Source organism: Macaca nemestrina, chromosome 14, assembly GCF_043159975.1.
Source record: "Macaca nemestrina isolate mMacNem1 chromosome 14, mMacNem.hap1, whole genome shotgun sequence".
Taxonomy (NCBI): Eukaryota; Metazoa; Chordata; class Mammalia; order Primates; family Cercopithecidae; genus Macaca; species Macaca nemestrina.
In genome coordinates this window covers 115894466-115911157 of record NC_092138.1, presented here as the reverse complement: position 1 = coordinate 115911157, position 16692 = coordinate 115894466, and the positions used below count along the sequence as shown (strand labels likewise).

The window sequence follows — 16692 nt, the reverse complement described above, 5'->3', positions numbered from 1 at the left end:
CGGCCCCTTCCTCTGTCCACACGGGTGGGGAACACCAGCATGCAGGCGTGGACAGGCTGAGCCCTGCCCAGCATCATCCCCTCAGGGCCCCTTTGGCTCAGCTAATGGCAGGAAGAATGTGGTTGGCGCCGGGGCTCCTCCTGTGCTCCTCGGGCAGTTCACCAGGTCACTGTGGGACACTCCCTCTGGCCTAGAGGGCCACAGACCCCACCCTATCCCCAATCCCAAGGAAATACCCCTGGGGTCATCACAGGAGAAGGGACGAGGCTGGACACGGAACGACCCCAGCACCTCTGAGGGAAGGGCTCCCCCGATCCAAGGCAGTACTTACAGGAGCCCCTTTCTCTCCTGCTGGCCCTGGGGGTCCCTGGGGCCCAGGTCTCCCTGGAATTCCAATGGGCCCAGCGGCTCCGGCTGGACCTCTCTCTCCTGGAGATCCCTGAAGTAGAGCAAGAAAACAGTCTGTTTCAAAGGCTCTCAAACTGCGTGGACGTGACTTTGTAAAGTACCAGCTGATCCCTCCACTTACCTGCTCACTCTAGAGCCCACAGTGGCTCCCTATGGCCCTTTGCAAGCACAAATTACCCAGTCTAGCTTTCGGGGCTCTGCGTCCTCCTGTAACTCCAAGCTCCCAGGTGCTCCTCCCCTTGGTGTCTGACAGTGTGCCCTGTGGTGTGCTTGCCTTCAACAGGCTCCCTCTTCTAGGAGCCTGGCACTCCCTCCCCTCTAGGGCCCGCAGGGTACCCCCTCTCCTCCAGGGCCCACATGCCTGCGGGGTGCCCCCTCTCCTCCAGGGCCCCCATGCCCATGGGGCACCCACTCCCCTCCAGGGCCCACATGCCCATGGGGCACCCATGCCCCTCTCTGCTGTGCTCCTTCATGGTGTGCATTTTCCAGGGAATGCCTTGCCTGGGGGCTGGCATATGGATGGGTGGGTACCTGGCCTAATCGAGAGGGCTATCCTGCCCAGTGTGCCCCCGCCGTGGGCAGACTGGCTTTAGCGTGCATCTTCAGAGTCCCGGGAGACCCGCGTCTGTTTCTTCCCCTGCTGGCCCAGCCCAGACCCACGCTAGATGTATAGGCTTTCTCCTTGCTCCTCCTGCCCTACAGGCTGCCCAGCACTCTCCTTTCCTCGGTGTGCCCCGGGACCCTTCATCATCCTGGCTGCAGGCTTGGGATGCACCGTCCATATCTCCCCAAAGGCCATCTTCCCCCTTCCACGTCCTCCCCAGGATCCTCAGGGGTCTGGGGCAGCTGCATGCTCTGGGCTCTCAGGGACTGCCCCTTCTGACCTGGAGAGTAGGATTCAAGAAAGAGGATGGGACAAAGGCTTTGACTCACCGCAGGGCCTGGCGGGCCAGGGGGTCCTTCATTGCCTTTCAGTCCAAGAGCTCCCTGCAAAGCCATGAAAAGGTTGGTCAAGGGCACGCGGGGAGAGGCCTCCAGGGCTGCATCCTGTCCCATTTCATTCCCCGCCTGGCCTCTCACTCACCACTGGACCAGGAAGCCCTCGGTCCCCAGGGAAACCACGTAATCCTGGAGGGCCATCTTTCCCAGGGAGGCCTGCGGGGCCTGGGTCACCCTGAAAACAGAGTCAGAAATGAGTTTTCTTGGAGCCAGCGATGCAGACCTCTCAGCTGCCCCAGAGCGAGGCCAAGCGTTGGGGCCTTCTCATCAGACACCCCTGGACTTGGGTTGGATTGGGCTTCTCCTGGCCACTTTCCAGAGTCGTGACTGGACTCAGCAGTCCACATGTGGGAGCACAGCCTGAGCCTCTGCCTGGAAGCCATGCCCATCTGGCAGGCTCTGCGTGCAAATCTGACCCTGCCCCTGCTCCATGGGGTTCCTGGGTCCTTCCTCCCAAGGCCCTTAAGGGCTACGATGGGCCCCGTGGCAGCTGAGGGCACATCCACCTTTTCCATAGATTTGGGGCTCCTTGTAAGACCATGCTCAAAGAAATCCATGGTCAAAACAGCGTTAAAAGCATTGTCCTAAATGGATTTATCGCTTAAGGGACTTCTTCACGCATGAAACCACATTTTCTGAAAAAAAAGTCACCACTTAGCCTCGACTCTCCCTGAGGTACAGTAAAGCTTTGATAGCTTCCAAACTATTCTCTGGGGTCCAATGTGGAGCACAGTGCGGTTTTCAAACGAGCAGGTCAAATGCCCGTGGCCGCCTTTCCAAGCCTGGAGAGCTCTCTTTGTGTCTAGAATACACACACGTGTGCGTGTCCACATGTGTTTTGATTCCTATATCTACATGCACACACGGGTGTGTGGTTTTTTTTCAGTATTTCTTCATTTGCTTCACTTTGTTATTTTTCAGGTTTACTCTTCTGTGGTCCTACAGGCTGGAGAGCTGGCCTTTGCAGCATCCCTTATTGAAGAGCTGAAAGGGAAGCGCTATTTTTGTGCTAACACAGCAAGTTATGGCCACTCACTCTGGGGCGCCCAGGGGAGGAGATATGAAAAGAGGGTAGTTGGAGCTGGCACCAAGAGGTGGGACAAAAACACGTTTGCTTTTCACTTTTATAATTTCTCAGGCTCTTGGGGTGAGGGCTGTTTTTTAAAAACAAACAAACAAACAAACAAACAAGAAAAAACAAAAAACCAGAGTTTCATTGGTGTTAACCAGGCTGGAGTGCAGTGGTACGATCTCGGCTCACTGCAACCTCTGCTTCCCAGGTTCAAGCGATTCTCCTGCCTCAGCCTCCCAAGTAGGCGGGATTACAGGTGCACGCCACCACACCCAGCTAATTTCTGTATTTTTAGTAGAGATATTGGCCAGGCTGGTCTCAACTTCCTGACCTCAGGTGATCCACCTGCCTCAGCCTGCAAAAGTGCTGGGATTACAGGCGTGAGCCACCGCACCTGGCTGGGGTGAGGGGTTTTTAAAAGGACCACTTTCTGCTAAATGTGATATGGACGCACGAAGTCCCAGAGCTTTTTAACCTTTTCTGGGAGCAGGGCTGGCAGCTGGGGAGAGAGCAGACGGTGGAGGATGGTGATGACCCCTGCACTCCCCCTTCAAGCCCATCCCTGAGCAGGTCAGCACGACTCCTGGAGTGAATCAAGCAAAAGTGAGTAAATCGTGCGGTCTGGGGAGTGAACTGGCACGAGGAGCGTCTGTTTCAGGAATTACCCATTCATCAGAAAAGAGCAAGAAAAACACCAAGTCCCAAAATGATTCCTTAGGAAACGCCTGAGCTGACACAGAAGGTTCCAGAAACTCACCTTCGTCCCTTCTTTTCCAGCAAGGCCCGGAAGCCCCTGTTCACCGGGGGGTCCAGGGGGCCCAGGGTGGCCACGCTCACCCATTGGGCCCGTTTCTCCCGTGGGACCCTGTGGGGAAAATCAGTGTCAGCCACAAATGTTTCGAGTGACTTGCAAGGGAGCGAGCATTTCTTCCTAAACCTAAGAACAGCCCTGGTCACGGAGGCAAAGGCCTGCTGCAGGCCCACCAAACCTCCAAGTGCCTTTGCAAGCCTTCTCTTCCTGGCAACAATCCAGAGGGTGGGTGCTGGTGCGCTGCTCACTGCCTGGCCCCTGCTGGGCCCCGCGTGGCCCTCTTCCCCAACCTGGCGCCTTCAGGAGGCACAGCCAAGCCTGCCTTCCTGGGACATGCCCTGAGAGAGGCTGATTCAGCCACAGGACAGGCTGAGGATAGGAGAAAAGCCACACCAGGGGCAGAGCCCACATGCCCTTCAGTTCTGTGGCTGCAGCGGGTCCACATCTTACCACTACATGAGGTGTGCGCTTTCTAGGACACAAGGTGACCCCTCCCCGTTTCACAGCTCTAAGCCATCCATCCTGGCTCTAAGCCGCTCCTGCCACTGATCTGCCACCGATCTGCGGTTAGAACGGCAGGCCCGTGGCACCCACAGGGCCCAGTGGCAGGAGAGTTAGCTGCCTTGGACACCCACAGCAGCGATGAGCCCAGCTCCTGAGCTGGCCCAGGTCTGGCCCCAGCCACGCTGTGAGCCTCGGGCAGCCTTCCTTGGCCTGCGTGCTGGGTTCGCGTCGAGGGCAAACACATCTTTGCTCGTGTGTGGGGGCGAGCCTCACACTGACTAGCATTCAGGACCTAAGACAACCTCTCAGCAGCACCTGCACCTCCAGAATCGTGGAGGGAGCAGACGCCTGGGCTGGGACCCTCTTCCCTGCGGGCAAGTGACACCGGGTGACCCATGGAATTCGGGAAGGCTGGAGCTTACCTGAGGGCCGACCACGCCTGGGGGGCCTGGAGGGCCAGTCTTGCCTTGGAAACCCTGTCAAAAGAGAGTCACTGCACTGAGGGTGCTGCAGTGGCCTGCGCCACCCCGCCCTGCGCTGTTCTCAGCAGGATGCTTGCCCCCACCTCCCTTCCCCCATAGTAGAGCCTCCAGACTTTGTGTGAGAGGCCCATGTCTTTTGTCTCATTTTTTTTTCCCAGATGGAGAGTCTCGCTCTGTCACCCCGGCTGGAGTGCAGTGGCTCGATCTCCGCTCACTGCAACCTCTGCCTCCCAGGTTCAAGTGATTCTCCTGCCTCACCCTCCTGGGTAGCTGGGATTACAGGCACGCACGACCACACCCGGCTAATTTTTGTATTTTTACTACAGACAGGGTTTCACCATGTTGGTCAGGCTGGCCTCGAACTCCCAACCTCGTGATCCGCCTGCCTCAGCCTCCCAAAGTGCTGGGATTACAGGCGTGAGCCACTGTGCATTTGCACTAATTTCACGAGGGTAACGAAGCCACACAAGCTCATCTCACTGGCTGCTCTTCTGCCTCTGCATCTTTAGGCCGATGCAATTCACCTTTATCATGTCACCAAGCGTTCTTTTTCTGAGTCGGCTCAGTGCCCTTTCTGGACCAGGGGCTACCTCTGGCTGTTTCTCAGCAGTGGCTCTGTGGCGACTGCCCTGCTTTGGCATGAACGCCTCTGATGCACGACAGGTGACTCTGCCCGTGTGCTCCTCAGCATGTATTTAAAACAGGCTAGAGCGAGAGCCAGCTGCTTTCATAACGCGGCAGCTTGGATGCGTTATTTTTAGCTTGATTCAGCGGGAATATCTCACGCCCGCTCTGCATGCTCACGCGTAGGTAACAATCCTGGCTTGGCTGTGGGTGTCGCCACGCTTTCTGTACTCTCCCTCAAAGGAGAAAGATGACCTTAAGGCAACACAAGCTTCATTTCCGGGCACCTCTGCAGAGCACGACAGGTGCCAGCAAGAAGCCACCTGCAGGTGCCACATGACACTGGTGGAGACATGCACATCTTCCACCCGGAGGCCTCGAGGCAAACTCTAGACTCTGGAGGAGAAGGTGGCTGGCCCCGAGGCCAAGCTAGGGCTGGAGGGTGAACGGCCCCAGGCCTGGGCTCACTGCCTCATTGTCCAGCAGCCAGTGGCACAGTCTCACACCAAGCCGCCGGGCCATAAGAACCCACAGCAGATTCAGCTTCCTTTTTTTTTTTTGAGACGGAGTTTCACTCTTGTTGCCCAGGCTGGAGTGCAACAGCACGATCTCGGCTCACTGCAGCCTCTGCCTCCCAGGTTCAAGCGATTCTCCTGCCTCAGCCTCCTGAGTAGCTGGGATTACAGGTGCCTGCCACCAGGCCTGGCTAATTTTTGTATTTTTAGTAGAGACGGGGTTTCACCATGTTGGCTAGGCTGGTCTCAAACTCCCGACCTCAGGTGATCGGCCCACCTCGGCCTCCCAAAGTGCTGGGATTATAGGAGTGAGCCACTGTGGCCAGCCCAGATTCAGTTTCGTTGCAAACTCTAGAAGGGCTCTGTCCTTTAAGCCCAGCTCAGTTGTATACAGCTGGCTAGAACGATCGTTTCTAACGTACGTTACACTTACGGGGTCAGAAGGAAGGGGTGGTGGACAGGTGTCAAGGGCATGCCCTGCTCAGTGGACCCGGGGAGAAGAGCCCAAGAGCCCAAGGGGAGACAGGAGCCTTGGTTAAGTTTTGCTAACGTCAATGTTAACACAAAACAAAAAAAGGCCTCCCCCAGGGGCCCTCAGCCACTCCTAGCTGTTGAGGACGGAATATGAGCTCAGCCCTTTGCTGAGAAATAAGTTTCTGGCTCACATTTAGGAGAAATAATGACCATTTCTGTTCCATTTTTTTAAAAAAAGAAGGAAATCAACACTCCAGAGAAGCTCTTTCTGGTGGGCTTGTCTGGACTAGCCCATGGAGGAGATGCTGTGCCCCAAGTGGGTCTCAGAGACATGGAGCGCCCACTGGCATCACTCCAGCGCCCTGTGTCTAAGGAGGCGGCCGCGGTGGCAGAAGGCAGCTGGAAGTACATGTGCAACTTTCTGAGCAGAGACGAGCAGCTTAATTCTTTTACCAACCTCCGTCCAGTATAAGTCAGAGGGAGAAAAGCACATAATAGGTAAAACCTTCTATCTTGTCTCCTTGAAAAGGCATTAGAGAAAAATATGCAAAGCTCAGAAGAAATGTTTTAATTTTTCTCTATAAACAAAAGAGCAAAGCAATCTCCATTTATCAGGCAGCACGCGCCATGCAGAACAGCAGTGAAGGCATAATTAAAAGAGGTTTCATCACAACGAACCAAAGACAGACAAAGGGGATTTTGTCAAAGCAGGCACGGAGAATATATTCAACAGGGCACTCACAGACCCATTCCACGAGGGGACCTGCTTTTGCTGGTCCTGTAGAGACCCCTAGAAACCTGGCTGCAGAGACCCTTGCAGTGACCCTGGCATGCCCCCCGGTCTCCTTGGTGGGAAATGCTGCATTTGTGTAATTCATCCTTTAAGCTGGACAGAGCGGGTGGGCACTCAAGAGAAGGAACACAGCGTGGCGATGAGGAAGTCGCCCGACGCTGCACATCCCCAGAGAGTCAAAGCCTGGAGTCCCAAGCTTGCAGGTGTGGGCCAGGTCACCGGCGTGCCTGCACCCTTTCCTGAAACACACCTTTAGGGAGCTGGGTCAAATTCCAAAGGGCTGATGGGGCCAGGAAAATGATCCCGTTTCTGATGAGGGCTTTTTCTCCCAACTGAAAATGTTGGAGTCCTTTCTGGTCTAGATGAAGTAGCCTGTGATATGTATTTCTTTTTTTTTTTTTTTTAAGACAGAGTCTCCCTCTGTCGCCCGGGCGGGAGTGCAGTGGCCGGATCTCAGCTCACTGCAAGCTCCGCCTCCCGGGTTCACGCCATTCTCCTGCCTCAGCCTCCCGAGTAGCTGGGACGACAGGCGCCCACCACCTCGCCCGGCTAGTTTTTTGTATTTTTTTAGTAGAGACAGGGTTTCACCGTGTTAGCCAGGATGGTCTCGATCTCCTGACCTCGTGATCCGCCCATCTCGGCCTCCCAAAGTGCTGGGATTACAGGCTTGAGCCACCGCGCCCGGCCCATGATATGCATTTCTAAAGTGAAGGGCAAGGTCAACGTGGAGTCTTTGGCTGCAAAGACCATGGGCCCTGAGGCATGACCAGTTAGAGGCCACTTAAACCTGCCTGGCACGTGTCTTCTTTACTGTAAAGGGGACATCGCAGGCATCCTCCAGACCCCCTGGATTGGAGCTGAAAGGGCCTGGGTAAATGCGGGTGGGGATGGTACGTGGCCCACAGCCGCCCTCTTGAAGTGCTGCAGCGTCGAATGACTGAATAACACTGAGTAACATGTAGACCCTTTCCCAGCACTTTCCCAATTAAAGGACGTATCCCTCAAGCTCGGTGACACTCAGCATTATTCTAGAAGGAAAATAAGGCTGGATGCACGAGGCTTCAGTCTGCCCAGGATAATCTGTGTATATCTTTAAATGTGGCCTCTTACCAAAGTTTCCAAAACCAGCCCACAGCCAGCACCTGCCTTCCGCCCACAGATGCCACAAGGCGCTGCCAGCCAGCAGGACTGCTCTGCCCCAGCCCTGCCTCATAGCCCGGCTCTGAGTCAGTGGAAGCCGGCCCAGCCCTTGGGAACCTTTCTGAGGCCAACCTGTCTCTCCCAGGCCAGGAGGGTCCTAGATGGCACTGGGCAGCGAGGGCTGTGCCCACATGCAGGGTGTTCAGAGAGCCAGCCAGCCACGTCCCCCAGCACCCAGGATACTCACAGTCTCGCCTCTCTGTCCAGGGTGCCCCGGGAGTCCATCCTTGCCTGGAGGGCCCTGAAGAAAAAAACCAAAGGAAACGAGGTTCATTCGTGTCTGAGAAGCACCCACCTTTGAGATTTAATGCCACGTGGAGCGACCGTTATTTCCATGGCTCCTGTCCCTGCACATCCTCTGAGAAGGACAATCACCCGGCAGGCAGGGGGACAGTGACAACAAATGTAAGGCTGCCCTTGGCGCCTGCCCGTCATCCTACAAAATCCTCACAACTGCCCCAAGGGACGTGCTGTTGTCGCCCTCATCTCCCAAGGGAGAAACCGAGGCAGAAGAGGCCACTCGGCATCCCGAGGTCCGGCAGCAGGTGGCACAGGCGGCGCCAGGACCTGAGTCTGTCGGTTGCAAAGTCCAACCCCCTCCCCACCAGCCCTGCAATGCCTGCTGGACCATAATCCCTCTGCTAGATGGATGTTGATACTGGAGGAGATACATCACACCCATCGTAAGGCGAAGTGTGTCCCCCAAAAGGGCATGTCCCCCCCAGAACCTGTGCCTGTGACCTCACTTGGAAATGGGGTCTTTGCCAGTGTAACTGAATTAGGATGAAGCCAACCTAGATGGGTGTGGGCCCGGCCCAGTGACTGGTGTTCTTATAAAATGAAAGAGATGCCCAGGTGCAGTGGCTCACGCCTGTAACCCCAGCAATCTGGGAGGCTGAGGCGGGTGGATCACCTGAGGTCAGGAGTTCGAGACCATCCTGGCCAACACGGTGAAACCCCGTCTCTACTAAAAATACAAAAATTAGCTGGGTGTGGCAGCGCACACCTGTAATCCCAGCTACTCTGGAGGCTGAGGCAGGAGAATGGCTTGATCCCAGGAGGCGGAGGTTGCAGTGAGCTGAGATCGTGCCACTGCCACTGCACTCCAGCCTGGGCGACAGAGCGAGACTCTCAAAAAACAAAAAAAAAAAGAAAGAGATTAGAAGACAGAAAGACACAGAAGGAAGTCCACGTGAAGATGGAGGCAGCGGCCAGGGTGAGTGTGCACAGGCCACTGGGTGCCAAGGACTGGCAGCAGCTACCAGCGCCCCGGGAGAAGCTTCCAGAAGGTGCCCGCTCTGACTGACCACACTTTGCTAACTTCTGGCCTCCAGGGCTGTGAGAGAAGAGCCACACCCAGTTCTAAGCCACACCCGGTTCCTGGTCATTCGTGATGGCGGCCCCAGGGCACTAACACAGAATTGGGTGAGAAAATCACTTCAGTGTAAAGGAGAGAGGACCCCAGTGCGCAGCTCTCTCCAGCGCCGGTGGCCCGGCAATGGGACACAGTCACGGACTGCCCTGCAGTAGCCTTGGGCGGGGGTCTCCCCCTCATCTGAGCAGCCAGAATTTCACCTCGGGCCTCCCTCCACCCACCGGCCACTGTGAGGAGCTCCGAGCAGACCTCGGAGACAAGCAGGCAGTGTCGGAAGGGACAGGCAGTGCTGGCCCAGCAAGGAAGCCATTACTTACAGGGGGGCCCTTTGGTCCAGGAAATCCCGTGGGTCCTTGGGGTCCGTTGGGTCCCTGGGAATACAGAAAGGCCAGTTTGAGGATAAGGGGCCTCTTCAGAGCAGCTCCCGCGGCTGACGTGTCTGTGCCGGTGGCTCTCGGAATGCAGGTGTCATTTCTTGCCACCCCCATGACCTTTCCTCCATTATTCCAGACTCTCCCTCACCCTGCCCCACCCTTGGGGGCAGGATGGAGCCTGGGACCCATTTCCTGTCATCTCCGCCATTCCCAAACCCCAAGACCAGGGCTGGGGTACAGGTCCCTGACGTATGGAAAAGTTCACTCCCTGGGTGTGACCTATTCTTGGTATCTTAGGAAAACCCTACCCTTCAGCAGGGTCTGAGGTGTCCTTCCCTGGCCCCAGCCCACCCCAGGACAAAGTGCAGGGGGCATTCGAGGCAGGCTCTGCCCTCGGAGACACCCCCGAAGGCTCCAGCTGCTTACCCGTTCACCAGGAGGGCCAGCTGGGCCGTCACCTCCAGAGTTGCCCTTGAAAAGGAAGGAGAGAGGGGGAAAAGCTTATGATTGTTATTATTTGGATAAAAAGACTCTGGCCCATAATGTCATCAAAACGTCTCAGTCAAATATTGCACCTGCGTGCACCCCTCAAGGTGGCCCTGACCCTCAATAAGGGGCAGAAGGCATTGGCACTGATCTGTGGCTACTAAAGCCTGCCTGTCCCCCGCCTCTGCTCGCAGCTGACCGCCCAGTGTCTACAGGGCTGGACATTTCCAGATACTCTCCTGAGTGGGACAAAGGTTGTGGCCCAGCCTCGAGCGCCTCGAAAAGTCAAGCAGAGGCAGAACGCAGGGACCCGTTCTAGGGCCACCCCCACATGACAGCTGCTGCTCTGAGTTCTCCTACGTGAGCCTCATGTCAGCTCACCGGGCACGAGAAGTGCCCCAGAGCTTGTCCCAGAGGAGTTCAGGTTAGCCTGTGGGTACATTCTGGTCAGCTGAGGGACAGGCCAGGTCGGCCCCTCAGCCACTGGAAGACTTATCCCAGCAGGAACCCGCTCTGGAGTGGCATCCTGGACAGGTAGGAGCAGCCCATCTGTTGGGTCTGTGTCCAGATTCTCCACCCAAGGAGTGGCTTCAACGTCCCTCAGTGGGAAGAATGTGCACGAGGCCGGCCTGGGCCTTCCCCTGCCAGAAAGTTCTGGTAGAGGCCTCTGCAGCTCTCAAACCCCTTTCAAGAGAGGAAACAGGGCCTCCTGACCAGGGCGGGTGAGTCCGTGGTGGACCTGGCCCCTGCTGCTGTCTCGGGTCCCAGGTGTTGGGGCGAGGCCCTGCCCCTGCTCTGCTGGGGCCACATCTCATGACCATCGTTCTCAATCACTTAATTAAATCTCATCTAAAGCATCCAGAGGCTGCTGGAGGGGACAAGCTGCTTCTTAAATACACCTAAGAAAAGGTCCTGTTTGTTTTTTTTTTTTTTCAATAAAAATGGTCACAGACACCCTCAGATGCTCCGTATCTCTGTAGCTTTGCAACTTGGGTTCATGCCACCCACCACCCAGGAGGCCAAACACGTACCTTGGGGCCAGGTTTCCCAGTGATGCCCCGGGGGCCTCTTTCACCCCTTGGACCCTGGACAGATGGGAGAGAAGGAAAGTCAGCTTAAGTCCCGACTCACAGACACCGCCTTCCCCCAGCCCCCAGCATGTGCTCCCTAAACCATACTCCCGTGTCCCAGACATGCCCACAAGCTGAAAGGGCGGTTACCGTTGGGCCTCGCTGCCCCCGCGGTCCCGGCTTTCCAGGGGTCCCCTAGAATCAGAGAAGGGGCTGGTCAGTCATTCTCTAAATGCCCGGCCCTGCTTAGGTGGCAGCTCTCTCCCGGGTTATTGAGAGACTCTGAATTCAGAGCAGGCTAGGAGGAACGCGGGCCTCCCTGCCACCCACCTTTTCCGTGTTTTAATAGGAGATTTATCAGGGCGAGAAGCTCACCGCATACCCGACACACAGAGCTTTGCTCTTCTGCACAAGTCTTGCTGAAATCCAATTTTCCTCCCGCAGTCTGATGGATGTTTATACTATTATCTGGTTTCTCTCCTCAGAGCACCGCCACATCCTTCCTCCTCCTTCCTCCCTCCTTCCCCTCCTCCTCATCTCTCTCTCTCTCTCTGTCCTCAGCAGGGAGGGAAATCATTATTGCAAGAAAAGAGAAGAAAGTCAACCCCTTTCATACATAATTTACTTTTGCTACAGTTAAGAATATTAGCCATTAAATTTTCAACAGGCTCTGCAGACGTGCAAACTTGCAATTTAATATATAAATCATATATCCAAGAGTCATCGGCTTCTCCTCTAATAGAATTTATACTCTTTTTTCTGTTGCTGTTTTGCATTTTCCAAACCACAGAAAACAAATGTAGTGCAAAGATATCAGAGCTGGAAGATGCAGATAATCTACAGTGAACGGAAGCCAGGGGCTGAACGCGCACCGGCCCCTACATCCCCACCGGGTCCCAGTTCAGCTTCCTGAACTTGACTGGTTTCTTTTTTTTTTGGAGACAGAGTCTCACCCTGCCACCAGGCTGGAATGAATGCAGTGGCGTCATCTTGGCTGACTGCAACCTCTGCCTCCCAGGTTCAAGCGCTTCTCCTGCCTCAGCCTCCCGAGTAGCCAGGACTACAGGCACACGCCACCATGCCTGGCTAATTTTAGTAGAGACGGGGTTTCACCATGTTGGCCAGGATGGTCTCGATCTCTTCACCTCGTGATTCACCCGCCTCAGCCTCCCAAAGTGCTGGGATTACAGGTGTGAGCCACCGTGCCCAGCTGATCTTGACTGGTTTCTGATGCTCCGCCCAAGGTGGCTCTGTATGGCTGGAGGCCACCTGAGAAGTTTCCTCTCATCATCTTTCATTCATTTGCTGCCAGAGTCAAAACTGCTTCCTAGAGTCTCCCATTTTGAAATGCATTTAATAAAACCATTTATGATGATGAGTTAATCATGTAGCTTTTTAACAATGAGCTCCCTTTCCAGTTCTTCAATTACTATGGTGATATCCTTTGGCTTCAAATAAATATTTGCATATGAAAATTAACGAAACATCTGCTCTCTTCCAGTGACAGGCATTCTACAGGCAAGGACGCCCACGGCCAACCTGGTTACTCCCGGCATTTAGGTGTGAATGAGCTCCGGTTGCCAGGTTTACACATTCCCATCCTCCCCCAGAATGAAAACCCTCTACCCTAAAACAGTCCCACGATGACCTGGACCACAGGTTTCATCCTGCAACACAAATGACTGCAACCCAAGGCACAGGCGCGAGGGCCCTGGCAGGGAGCACAATACCGGCTCGGCCAAAGCACCATCTGGGGCTCCCTGCAGGCGTCTTGCTCATCTGTTTTCTTTATAAACTAATTCAAGCCAAAGAATTTCGAGTCCCTGTGACTGGAGCTGTGGAACAGAATGTCCCCCCTCGTCCCTTTAACCTTCCTTCTCCCTGGCAAATTGCTTGTGGGCACCTGTCTTCTTGCCCTGAGGAAGGAGAGGACAGTCCCACTAATGGCCGTGCTGGGAAGCCAAGCACAGTTTGAGAGGGGACCTTCCGCTGGAGAAGCCAAACACAGCTAGGAGAGGCCTTCCACTGGCGGGCAGGTGCATCTGAAGAGTGGGTCTTCCCCTTTCCCGGGAAGGGGCTCCTGGGATCACTCCTTGGCCCGAGGACGAAGGGGCAAAGCAGCACTTTGCTCACACCCACTCCTCTTCCTTTGGCTTCAGCTGGCTTGACATAGCAGCTTATATTCCTGCCATTTCCACGTCTGGCCCATAGTCAAGGTGTCAAGGGCCACAGACCAACACTAGCTCTGCAGAAGGTAGGACCAGGCAGACAGAGGGCAGGCAGCCCTCATGTGGAAGGCAGACATACACACACACGCACACACATACACTTGCATGAACACACACGCATGCACACACATGCACGAACACACAGGCACATGCGCGCACACATATGCACATACACACACATGCATGCACGCATGCAGACACTCAGGCCTGGCATCCTAGCACCTAGAAGCATCCGTCTGGCCAGAATATCCAAGATCTTTTAAAAGACCTCTCTGGGCCAGGCACGGTGACTCACGCCTGTAATCCCAGCACTTCGGGAGGCTGAGGCAGGCGGATTACTTGAGGTCAGGAGTTTGAAACTGGCCCGGTCAACATGGCGAAACCTTGTCTCTACTGAAAATATAAAAATTAGCCAGGTATGGTGGTGCACACCTGTAATCTCAGCTATTTAGGAGGCTGAGGCAGGAGAATCGCTTGACCCTGGGAGGTGGAGGTTGCAGTGAGCCGAGATCGCACCATTGCGCTCTAGCCTGGGTGACAGAGCGAGACTCCGTCTCAAAAAAATAAAATAAATAAACAAAAGACCTCTCTGGATGAGCATAGACATCCCACTGGCTTTCCCTTCACATCCTTGGAATGGTCTCCTTCCCATTCCTGCCCCACACTGGGACCAGAGTTGTTTCAAACAGCCTTCAGTGCCACTCCCCCGGCTATAACTTTCAGTGACACTCCCCCTGGCTACAACCTTCGGTGCCACTCCCCCTGGCTACAACCTTCCGCTGGGCTCGGCCCTGTGCCAGCCCCTGCCTCCTCACCTCTTGACCCCACAGCTCTGCCTGCTTTCCATACCTCACCTATCCACTTCTGTCCCTCCTGCAGGGCTCAGCAAAAATGTCACTGCTCCAGGAGGCCTCCCTGGACCTTCTGGGTCAGACTCTGGTGCCTATGACCTTTCCCTGACTCACCCTTGTCCTTCATCGTCACAGCCACCACTTCTGAGTGCTGCTCACTGGGTGGTGTTCCTCTCTAGATGCCAGAGGAAGGTCTGGTTTGACCACCAGAGTCCTCAGAGCCTAGCAGAGCACCCAGCACGTAGAATGCATGTGCGATGCATGCGCCGTTTAAGTGAATGGACTGCCCCGAAGACTACCAAGTCCAAAGCCCAAGGCAAAAGAAGGGCGGCCAAGGGCAAAACCCAGGAGGCAGCGTCTGTTCACTAAGGCGCAGAAGACAAGCCAGGGCCCAGAGGCTTCTGGGTAACCTGAGTGAGGCTTCTGCAGTCAACAAAAGAGGAAGGGTCCCTTTGCAAGGACAGCCCAGTCCCCAGCTTCCTGTTGGGCTTTCCTGTTTGGGAAGCCCAACCTACTAGACCAGAGGGCACCCACGCTCTCCATCATTCCCCAAACTTGGCACAAAGCATCAACCCTGCCCAGAAAGCCGGGCAGTGCTGCCGGTGTCATTCTGCAGTGACTATGCCACCGAAGGCTCACGGGGGTAAAGACTATGCTCAGCGTCCTGAACGGGAGGCTCTGAAGAGCTGTGATGGCAAAGATGAAGGAGGCCAGGGCTCCAACTCACACGCATGAACCACCACCACCACGGCTCAAGGTGAAGCAAACAGCCTCGCCCTTTTGGCCTGAGGTCTGTGTTGTGGGTTGTGCCACCAGCCAGATGCAGTGGTGAACAAAATGTCCCTGGGCAGGGCCAGACACCCAGAGGCTACAGAAAGGTTGTGAGTGGCTCCCATGTGTGACTGGGGCATGTGGCAGGTCTGGGCTTGAGTCAGGTTTGTGTTATGTCTGGTGACCCACAGTGCTGATGCCCAGGACATCTGGAGCACCCATCTCAGCTCCTTGGCTCGGGGATAGGGAGGCTGAGACGCATGAGGGGCAGAGCCCCAGTCAGGAGCATGGGAGTGAGCAAGGGCTCCAGGTGCTCCAAGAGGTCCCTGGTCCCACATGGTCCTCCACGGAAAGGGCTTGCGGTCACATCCCATGACCAGCTGCAGAAGGTCATTTCTTCCCCCAGGCACTCTCACTACAGTGCAGGGTGAAAGGCCCCCCAGCACAGGAGCAGTGTACCGGGGTACCCCACATTCCCCATGCTTCTCAGAGTGGTACCTAAGAGTATTTCAGAAGACAGTGTATCCCCAAAGGCACTAGCCAGGCTTCCAGAGAAAGAATGACAGCTAGATAGTGACAAATGGAGAGGTGGATGGGTTGGATAGATACGGACAGAGATAGACAGATAATAGAAGATGGATGGATGGATGGATGAATGGGTGGGTAGATGGATGGATGGGTGGGTGGATGGATGGATGGATGGATGATGGATGGATGGATGGACGGATGGATGGATGGACGGATAGATGGGTGGGTGGGTGGGTGGGTGGATGGGTGAATGGATGATGGATGGATGGACAGATGGATGGATGGACGGACAGATGGTTGGGTGGGTGGGTGGATGGATGGATGGATGATGGATGGATGGATGGACGGATGGATGGACGGATAGATGGGTGGGTGGATAGGTGGGTGGGTGGGTGGATGGATGATGGATGATGGATGGATGGACGGATGGATAGATGGACGGATAGATGGGTGGGTGGATGGGTGGGTGGGTGGGTGGATGGATGATGGATGATGGATGGATGGACGGATGGATAGATGGACGGATAGATGGGTGGGTGGATGGGTGGGTGGGAGGGTGGGCAGGAGGGTGGATGGGTGGATGGATGATGGATGGACGGATGGATGGGTGGTTGGATGGGTGGGTGGGTGGATGGATGGTGGATGGATGGACGGATAGATGGGTGGGTGGATGCGTGGGTGGGTGGGTAGATGGGTGGATGGATGATGCTGGACAGATGGATGGATGGACGGATAGATGGGTGAGTGGTGGATGGATGATGGATGATGGATGGATGGATGGATGGATGGATGGATGGATGGATAGATGGGTGGGTGGATGGGTGGGTCGGTGGGTGGACGGGTGGATGATGGATGGATGGACAGATAGATGGGTGGGTGGATGGGTGGGTGGGTGGATGATGGATGGATGGACACATAGATCGATGGACGGATAGATGGGTGGGTGGATGCGTGGGTGGGTGGGTAGATGGGTGGATGGATGATGGCTGGACAGATGGATGGATGGATGGATAGATGGGTGGGTGGTGGATGGATGATGGATGGATGGATGGATGGATGGATGGATGGATGGATGGATAGATGGGTGGGTGGGTGGACGGGTGGATGATGGATGGATGGACAGATGG

The 16692-nt window shown here is 55.5% G+C and overlaps 1 protein-coding gene across 2 annotated transcripts in view; it reads right to left on the bottom strand.

The window, feature by feature from the left end:
• Positions 1–16692, bottom strand: part of LOC105471887 (collagen type V alpha 1 chain) — a 208003-nt gene that overhangs the window by 41711 nt on the left and 149600 nt on the right. For both annotated transcript variants that reach the window (XM_011724690.3, XM_011724688.3), the window contains exons 33-42: positions 11338–11382; positions 11149–11202; positions 10058–10102; positions 9575–9628; positions 8070–8123; positions 4217–4270; positions 3237–3344; positions 1493–1582; positions 1342–1395; positions 332–439 (exon numbers count right to left, since the gene is read on the bottom strand). In XM_011724690.3, the coding sequence (XP_011722992.2) occupies positions 332–439; positions 1342–1395; positions 1493–1582; positions 3237–3344; positions 4217–4270; positions 8070–8123; positions 9575–9628; positions 10058–10102; positions 11149–11202; positions 11338–11382 (666 nt within the window). The remainder of the gene's footprint in view (positions 1–331; positions 440–1341; positions 1396–1492; positions 1583–3236; positions 3345–4216; positions 4271–8069; positions 8124–9574; positions 9629–10057; positions 10103–11148; positions 11203–11337; positions 11383–16692) is intronic.